This window comes from Morus notabilis, unplaced genomic scaffold (assembly GCF_000414095.1).
Source record: "Morus notabilis unplaced genomic scaffold, ASM41409v2 Scaffold472, whole genome shotgun sequence".
Classification (NCBI taxonomy): Eukaryota; Viridiplantae; Streptophyta; class Magnoliopsida; order Rosales; family Moraceae; genus Morus; species Morus notabilis.
Window position 1 is genome coordinate 1 of NW_010367534.1, and position 9,955 is coordinate 9,955.

The following is a 9,955-nucleotide window of genomic DNA, read 5'->3' on the forward strand; positions in this document are numbered from 1 at the left end:
AAAAAAAAGGAGTATTTCCCCTCATAAAGATGTTCCCTCCAGTTGCATTTGGAAGTTTTTGGAATATTTCGTATAAAAGAATTTCTCTTCTCATTTATTTTTAATTTATGATATTCCTTAACACGTACATATCCATTAATCCCTTACAAAAGGGGAAATAATAAATAAATAAAAATACGTACAAAATAATATATAATAATAGATTGAACATGTATATATATATATATATATATATAACATGCCAAGATAAAATTCAGTGGTTTAAGATATGTGGGTTCCCCTATTCATTAGTCAAAAGTCAACTCATTGGATAATCCAATCTGGGCAATGATCTGATTCTTAAGGGACAAAAAGAGAAAACTAATCAAAGGTTGAATGGTGTTTGTGTAGCTACGTATCTATATATCCCTAGGATATATTCCTCAGTGTCAGTGCTATTAGACCAATGGTACTTTTACAAAATTCAATTTTATATTTATCATTTTAAATTATTATTTTTTTACATAAAGGATATCAGACAAATGAGCAGTAATCATGGTCATCTACATATATGTTCTTCAAACATCATTTTTCATTTTGGACCATCCATCATTTTATTTTTGACTGCCTGGATATGAATGTTATAAACGTGAAGGTTAGCCCATCATCAGATCAGGACACTTTTGAGAGCAGGAGATTTCAGAGTTGGGGTCCACTTAATGGTGGGTCCACTCCACTACACACTTGGTATTTCTATTGCATATACGCGCAATATAATTTGTACGAGTCTCATGTACATTAGAGTTCCTCTCTATAGAAAATAACACAGAGCCTAAAAAGATAAAAAAGAAGGGGGATAAATATATAGTACGTGTAAAATGATCGTCGTTTTTCCCCCTTGTTTTATTTTTTTACTCGTTTTCCTTTTTCGCAAGAGATTATTTATTTGGCGCTTCTACTTGAAGTTTCGTAGATATTTTTTTTTTCTCCTTTTCATGTAATTTTGTAGAAGTTTTAATTAGAAGGGGTGGTGGTGGTCCATCAAGTATACTGCTCATTTTGCCTTGCATATCAAGCAACCTTCTAATACCCCTCTCTCTCTCTCTCTCTCTCTCTTCAGCAACATTCATGGCAAAAGCATCATGATCAGCACTCCAGCTCAAAACCCATGTGAGCTCTTATCATCCTTCTTTTTTTTTTTTTTTAATCACTACTATTTTTACACAAGCTCTCTTGAAGTTCGTCCCCTCTCTCTCTCTCCCTGTTGAAAATAACTTTGCTTCATTATTATTATTAGTATAATAGTCCTGATACTAATTGAAATCTCTAACGCAAAATTCAACTATGCCACTGTAACATAATTTCCTGATTTCTTCTTGAATACTCAAAGTTTACTGCTGTCTATACAAAATAACAGTTTTTTTTTTTTCTTTTGGTCTTAAAAAACCCATGAACTAATTAATTTCACCAGTTTAAAAATAAATAAATAAAACTTTAACCAATGACTAGATACAATTTTATGTATTTATTTATTTACATGGATATGATATATTTTTAATTAAATAAACAAAGATGGGGTTTAGCTCTGCTTTTGAGTACTGTTGTTGTGTGCCTTCTTAGTAACAGCTGTGAAGGCCGTTTCTTCCCCTTTTGCTTTTGTAGTAGTCAAGGCTCAACACAAAGGTGTGGGAGAGGCCTTACCTTATGAGCTATTGCTTAGCTTTAGAAACCCCCCCTCAACTTATTATTTTTGTTTTGTTTCTATCCTCTTCTCTCTCTCTCTCTCTCTCTCTCTCTCCCTCTCTCTCTCTCTCTCTCAAACCGCCTACAACAACTATATGCCCCTCTTAAATTAGCAAAGGCTTAAAGGTGGTATGATAATATTATTGTAGAGAGAGTATATGTTTTGAGAGGGCAACAAACACCTTTTCCTTTTTTTTTCTCACTGGCTTCAGTTAAAGTAGAGACTAGAGTCTAGAGAGAGAAATGATTCTGGTGTTTTCCATGGTTAAAGCAGGTTTATATCTCAATTCCACTGTGACAGTTTCTTTCTTTTATTTTCCTCTTCTTCTTCTTCTTCTTCTTCTTCTTCTCCGGATTTTCTCATCTGGGTTTTTGCCAAACATCTTGGTTTTGATTTATTTTCTCCTGGAAAAGCAATATAATTCACACGCTACAAAACTAGCTAGTCCTTTTATTCATTGATACTCGTATGTTTCTTACTATATTCTTGTCTTTTTCTTCTATTTCTTACCTCTCTCTCCTTTTTTTTTTTTGAAGCTGTACTTCTTTGTTGATATGTTCGTAATACTAGTAGCACAAACGAAAATCTTGTATATGAATACTTGCTTGTGTGGTCTTAATTCTCAAGTAGTCTTTGTATCCTATATTAACACAAACACACACACACACATATATATATATATATATATAAATGAAACTATTTCATTATGTAATTATCTCTTTCTTTTCTTTCTCTAACCCTTATTTCGCTTATCAAACAGTATACTAATCATATTATATAGAGGGCAAAAGGAGCGGAAGCTACTAGCAAACTGGCTGCCGGGAATATTATGAAAAGCGAGCTCTACTTTTCTGAGGAAGAAGATGATAATTTCGTAGAGAGCGCTGCCGCGGCTTATTGTAAAAACGAGCTCATGATCATCAGTTCTAGATTCAAAGAAAGAAGATAGTATATACATATATAATTATCTCTAGCTCCTTTCTTTTTCTTCTTATTTACGGTGATCACAAAATTAGCAATGAACAAGAGTAATCTGGGGTCAATCAGCAGCTCCGATCTCATCGATGCGAAGCTCGAAGAGCATCAGATGTGTGGATCCAAGCACTGCCCCGGTTGTGGCCACAAGCTTGAAGGAAAGCCGGTAATGAAACATATATAATAAAACAAAACATATTGGAAAGTAGATTTATTTTATTTTATTTTTTGAACTTTGCTATTATAATTAGCTGTGTGAAGTTCATGAGACAACATTAATATTTTGTTCTATTGTAATTAATCATTTTTCATTTAAACAAAATGATATTCTAAATTTTAAGTAAAGGGTCCTCTTCTTCTTTTCTTTTCTTTTTATTTTTATTTTTGTTTTTTCTCCTTGTGCTTTCTTTCTATCACCTCTTTTGCTTTATTTTTGAATATAAATATATATATATATATATATATATATTGGTTTTGAATGGAGTCTATAATTGCAGAATTGGTTAGGTCTACCAGCAGGAGTGAAATTCGACCCGACAGACCAAGAACTGATCGAACATCTGGAAGCAAAGGTAGAAGACAAAGACATGAAGTCTCATCCTTTGATAGATGAGTTTATCCCTACTATTGAAGGAGAAGATGGCATTTGTTATACCCATCCTGAGAAACTTCCAGGTCATATACATATACATATACATATATATATATACATATATATTTATTCTAATTTCATTATATATAAATATAATTATGCATGCCCTCTCTCTAGATCACTAATATCTTCTCAAATATTATTCTTCAATTACTCCTGTATACGTCCATCTATATGCATATGGTAGACTATGTATGAAAACAATAGTTTTATTCAATATATATCATTCAAGCTAAAAAGAAAAAGAAAAAGAAAATCCCATTTATTTTGTCTTCTTTTTACACTTTGAATATATTGCCATGCATGCTATATTCATGTCGTTTAGGAATAAATATGACCACAATATATTGTTTCGCAGTTTGTTGCACCTAAGTCAAACCTAACTTTGATGAATAATTTTTTCTTGGGCAGGAGTGACAAGAGATGGTTTAAGTAGGCATTTCTTCCACAGACCTTCAAAAGCTTATACAACCGGGACAAGAAAGCGAAGAAAAATCCAAACCGAATGTGACTTGCAAGGCGGGGAAACTAGGTGGCACAAAACGGGCAAGACCAGGCCCGTCATGGTGAATGGAAAGCAAAAAGGTTGCAAGAAAATCCTCGTCCTCTACACCAACTTTGGGAAGAACCGAAAACCCGAAAAGACCAACTGGGTCATGCACCAATACCATCTTGGACAACATGAGGAGGAGAAAGAAGGTGAGCTTGTTGTTTCAAAGATATTCTACCAGACGCAGCCTAGGCAATGTAATTGGTCCGACCGGAGTCTGACCACCACCACCACGACGGGGATGGCTATAACTACCGGAGAATTAGGAAATAGCGACCGGAGAGATAGTGGGAGTGGGAGTTGTTCTTCTAAGGAGATAAACATTAATCCTCAGAGATCAGATGAATTGTCTGTTGGAGTTGCTGCTCAGATGTCTAGTGCTACTACTGCTGCTTACAGTGGTTTAGAAAGTATTCCTCAGTTGAAATCTGATCACTTCAGCTTTGTTCCATTTAGAAAAAGCTTTGACGAGGTAATATTTTATTACATTACATATAATACATGATGCAATCTAAACTTCTATATGTCCTAATCTCTTCTGATAATACTAGTCTAGTATACACAAAAGGGGTTTTTTGTTTTTGTTTTTGTTTTTTTGTTTTTTTCATTGCTTGCATATGAAGCATGACAAACTCCATGGACCTTACTTGATATTACTATTGTCATCTAACTCAAAACCCAGTTTACCCACCAAAAAGTGGCATATACTAATGACTTGATATCAATATTGCAACTTATAGATATTTTAAGACCAAAGAATGTGTAAGAGAAAGAACTAGGGAAAAAAAACAAAAAAAAGCGAAAGATGAGGAACAGTTGAAAATGGACTGCCTAGCTAGCTAAGCTAATTACAATACATAGTTATAGAAAAATTCTTCATTAATTGGGGATGTGATGTCCGAATTAATACTAATTGATCACTGTCCATATACATTGCAGGTGGGAATAGGAGATGCTTCAACAGTAAGGGAAGCCCCGGGAGGAGCAGGCACGTGCGAGGATCACCAGCAGAGGGCACACCATATGGCCCAAGACCATCATCATCATCACCATCAACAACAACAACAACAACAACAACAACATATACATCATCAGATCGCGACGTCTGCGTTTCACATCAGCCGTCCATCCCACCCCATTTCCAACATTATCCCTCCTCCTCCTCTCCATCACACCTCCATTATTCTTGATCAGGACGCCTACCACGTCTCCAGAATCATGCTACAAAACGAGAATTTCCAGGTACGAAAGTTGGGATTAGAGTTAGCGTCCCTGGCATTATCCATTTAATGTGTACGTTTCTTGCCTCTTCGTTTCTCGGGATTTACTTCATGTGGGAAAGTTGAAATCGATAAAAACGATAATATTTCAAGTATTCTAAATTGATAAGTTTCTAAAATAATGATTATTGATTACTTTTGAATGTTTGCATGCTAACTTGCAAACAAGAAGTTGTCATTCACTTTTTATTAATTACTTGTAGAAGACATTATCATTAGCATTGGATTTCATTGACTTATTTTATCTTTTTACAACTTTGAATGCATATAATAAATATAATATTTTACAGCAACAAGCGCACCAACAGCAACAGCAGCAGCAACAGCATCATAAGCTGGGGGGAAGGTCAGCGTCTGGTTTAGAAGAACTCATAATGGGATGCACTTCAAGTACTTCTAATATCAAAGAAGTGAGTATCAACTTTTTGACCCTGAAATCTATGAAATATTACTTGTTTTCTTTTTTTTCTCTCCCCCTCTAATTTCAATGAATTTCATTCCTTCATGTTATAAACTAGCTGGGGAAGGAAAAGGGAAAGGTGATATAAAAAAAAAAGAAAAAAAAAACCAATATTCTTTATTAGTATTAGTTTAAATTAAAGATAGAAGCCCCAAGCCTTTTTTCCTTTTTCTCTTTTTCTCTTTACATTTTAATATGTTTGGTGGTTTTGAATTGTGGTATATGAATATCAATCTTCCTCCTGAAAAAGAAAAAAAAAGAAACGAAAAAGGATAAATCTGCAGCTATAGCATATCTAGACTAGAATATTTTTTTGTCGCCTAAACAGAAAGACAACATTGTCGACGAATTTTTTTTTTTAAGGGAATATTGACAACATAAAACATATTCGTTTGCAAGTACACTTTATTAACAACTTATATTTTCTTTAGAGGGTAGACCAAACATTTTTTTCCCCATATGTCGATATCAGATACAACAAAAATGTATATACATGATAGAAAGAGTATGTGAAACCAGAAGCCCACAATTGAAGACCTATAGGTGGTGAAGTATGTAGGTTCTCTCTCTCCTTTAAGAAAAAAGTAATGAAAAATCTTTAACAGCTCAGGCGCTATGTTTTTTCCTTTTGATTTTTAGACAAAATATGAAACTTAAAGTTCACAATTAATTAGTGGTGATGGGTTACACTTGTTTCTCTTACCATTTTAAGTAGTGAAGGCAAATTACACAAAATGGAAAAGCTTGGGACAACGAAAAAAAAAAAAAAGAAAGAAGAATTATATTAGTGTCTTTTCCATAAGTAATTGTCTAATAATTCATTGGTTTAATTAATTTAAGTGAATTTATGATTGGTCAAAAGTCTATTAAGATAATAGATAAATTATAACATGTACTATTAACACAAGAAAAAAATAGAAAATAAAAATAGAAATTTGTGGCTGCAGTTTTCTTTTTCATGTTGTGTAGCTTTTGGTGTAAACTTGTAAAACTTCATATACAGTTGCATAAACCCTAGTCCTTATCTAATTTTTGATGGTTTTTGGTAATATTCATTGGCAGGAGTCATCCATCACAAACGTCCCTCAAGAGGCAGACTGGATGAAATACTCTTCCTTCTGGCCTGACCCTGACAACCCAGATCATCATGGGTAGGAGTGAAAAACAATATTAAAAAAAACAAAACAAAAAAAAAACTCAGAGACAACATCATTATCATCATCATTAGTACTTGAAGCCTCTTTCTCTCTCTATCTCTCTCTCTCTCTCTCTTCCTCAACTGTTCCTTTCAACGTCATGAGGCCAAGAAATTTGTCCATCCACAATTTGCTCTTTTCGTTGCTTTCTTTTCTCTATGGGGCCTGCTTTGGGTAAGCTCTAATATATGTGTGCCTCTTAACTGAAACTAACTGTGCAACAGTAATCCATGTTGGAAAGGAAAGGATTAAGGAAAGAGAGAAAGAAACAAAGGGGAAAAGAGAGAAAAAGAAAAGAAAAGAAAAGAAAAAGAAAAGAAAAAAGAAAGCAAAGAAAAGGCTGCTCATACTTCTGACAAAAAATAAAACGGAGAACCAAAGACCCAAAGCAAAATTATCCCATATCCCTTTGCATGAAAATCATCACCATTATGATTACAGTAACATATCTTTTGTATTTGGCCTATATTTATATAATATATTATATATTCTTATTCTTTTTTATTTTTAAGATGTTTGTATAATGTCTTTTTTATTTGTTGTTCTTTACAGAGTAAATACCAAAGAGTTTGAGCAAAATTGCAAGATGTATACTTCTTAATTGTTCTGTTGTTGTTGACTACAGTTATGAATTAGGGTTCATATATATGATTATTTCTTTTTATAGAAATGAAAATGTTTATTGAATTTTTTTTCTCTAATATAGGTTCTTTTGCTTTCTCTATTTTCATTGTCGAACACTTCAAATGAAATAATAAGAGAAATCTAGTCTTCTTATACTGAATTACAAGAAGGTATTTAGTTTATTGAATTCATTTTTAATCCTCCCATATTTTGCTTTCTCTATCTCTCCCTTCTTCCTTTTTAGATTGTTCTATAGTCAAATTCTAAACTATTGGATAATTTTTTTTTTTTTTTTTTTACATTAATTTAACAAGTATTTTCACAAATATTAAAACTGCCTCCTTAGTAGGACGTTCCTATGTAGCACTCAAATTCCGTACCAACATATACGTATGTAATAAAATAGTGCTTCTATTTAATTTGTCAAGTACTAAATATGCCTAGTACATACGTATATATACCAAATATGAGTACAACAAGTACACATACTTCCAAGCGACTTGTATAGTATGTGCATGTATTAATTGTATCCTTGTACAAATTATATATCTTTTTTATTTTTCTTTTGAAGAAATCTACACATCTTTATTTCTAGACAAATGGGAAGAACTTTCTGGCTCAACTGAGGAGCTCCGTTACAGATTGTGTTCCATGCTCTTTATGTTCTCTAATAACTATATGAAAAGGAAATTCACTTTAGATTGTGTTAAGAGAAAAACTTTAGTTCCGAGGGTACCTTAGCAACTGTTTTCTAGTTAATTTAGTCGCCCAAAATAAAAGGCCCTTGGCCAATTATTTTATGCCTTTTAGTTCATATTAATCATATATATATATATATATATATATATACATATATACATATGCTTGTGTGTACACACACACACACAAATAAAAACAGTGCCACTTCATGAAAAGTCACACGTGAGTTGGTACTGCCAAATAGAAGTTAGTCGGTCTTTTTTGTTTAAGCTTAAACTTCAAAATCATGCTTTGACATATATCATGATTTTTGGAAGTGGCTTTCATATATAATCATTAGAAAATTCAGCCGAAAAGGAAACTAGAAAATCACTAAAAGGAAGTGTGGAAGTGGGATATATAGCTTCACTCACCACTTCTCAGTTAAATAATTGTTTCTTATTGCAAAATATGGAATCTTATCGTAGTAAACTAGAAATCATATTTTTTTCAGTCAGACTCTAATTTATTTTTTATTTGTTACATGAGAGTTGAGAGCCTTCTTTAATCTTTATTGCTTTATTCTATTCCAGATTCGAGCTTTTTTCTGCTGTATTAATATAGATAAAGATGTGCTTATCTACCTCTTTCTAAGTGAGTGAGTGAGAGAGAGAGAGAGAGAGAGAGAGAGAGAGAGTAACGTGCATGCTACCTTTTCCCTTCATGGGACGTGCATGAAAAAAAGTTAAAACATCAATATGGAAACTGGCAGGTTCATCGTTGTTTCTGAAGGGAATAAAAAGGAAACATAGAATGCGAGGACAAGAATCAACTTTAGGTTTTGAAATGACCAGGATCACCTATAATATGTACATAGATATATATATAAATAACTTTATTAGGTTTTGAAATGACCATGATCAACTAATGTGTGTATGTGTGTGTACATGTATATGTATATGTATTTATATTTATATAATATCTACTTATATGTGTTATTGTGTCAGTGAGAATATCAGCTTTCCCTTGCTATATATTCTCTTTTATATATAATATCATATTAATTGTAGCACCATTCTAAGACTCGTACATACTAAGAGTACTATAAATGTACTGTACTGATACTTGTAGTTACTTAGTACTAGACGCATTTTGTTGAAGTAATGAATCGGTTTTTTCCCACCAAGAAATTCTAAACGACAATAATATCCTTATTAATTTTTGGAGATAAGGAGGGAAAAAAAAGTAAAAAAGAAAACTTTCATTCAAGAAAATGTAATTCTGTGTTTTAGAGAGGAGACCAGATTGAAAGGATCAATTCTCTATATATGTATGTTACAATATTTAAATACACTTTATATGAACATGTGGTTGAAAAAACAAAAATCCAAACAGAAGATAAAAGGGTGAGTATTTTTTGGTTATTAATGATAACATTATATTGAGGTGCATGTTGGAGAATCCACACAGTAGTACTTTGGTGCACAGATGCTTTGGAGTTTGGTAATATTTCTCTGAATTATAAACAAAAAGATGAAGATCCAATAAATGAGGGTATAATGGGGAGTGGGAAAGAGCGAAGTGTCTCTTTCCACATGTAATAGAACAAATAAAAGCAGTGACACGTCTTGTTCAACTTAAAAAGTTGATATTCAATTCTTTCACTTTATGGGAAGATTTTGGATGCTTTTAAAAGATAGCTAGCTGGGGAAAGAAGTGAAGATATATACGTACGTATACATATATATATATATATATATATATTAGAATGTATATAAATATATATAGAAGATATTTGTGGGGGGGGGTTTTTTTTT

General features: G+C 32.6%; 1 protein-coding gene across 1 annotated transcript; it reads left to right on the plus strand.

Annotated features, from left to right (window-relative positions):
- The first annotated feature begins 2,055 nt into the window (after positions 1-2,055).
- Positions 2,056-6,860, plus strand: LOC21390392 (NAC domain-containing protein 75). The gene is made up of 7 exons (XM_010112561.2): positions 2,056-2,189; positions 2,484-2,864; positions 3,196-3,373; positions 3,762-4,372; positions 4,840-5,142; positions 5,471-5,590; positions 6,703-6,860. Exons 2-7 carry the CDS (start codon positions 2,742-2,744, stop codon positions 6,793-6,795), a joined length of 1,428 nt encoding a protein of 475 aa, XP_010110863.1. The 5' UTR covers positions 2,056-2,189; positions 2,484-2,741; the 3' UTR covers positions 6,796-6,860.
- Positions 6,861-9,955: the final 3,095 nt, after the last annotated feature.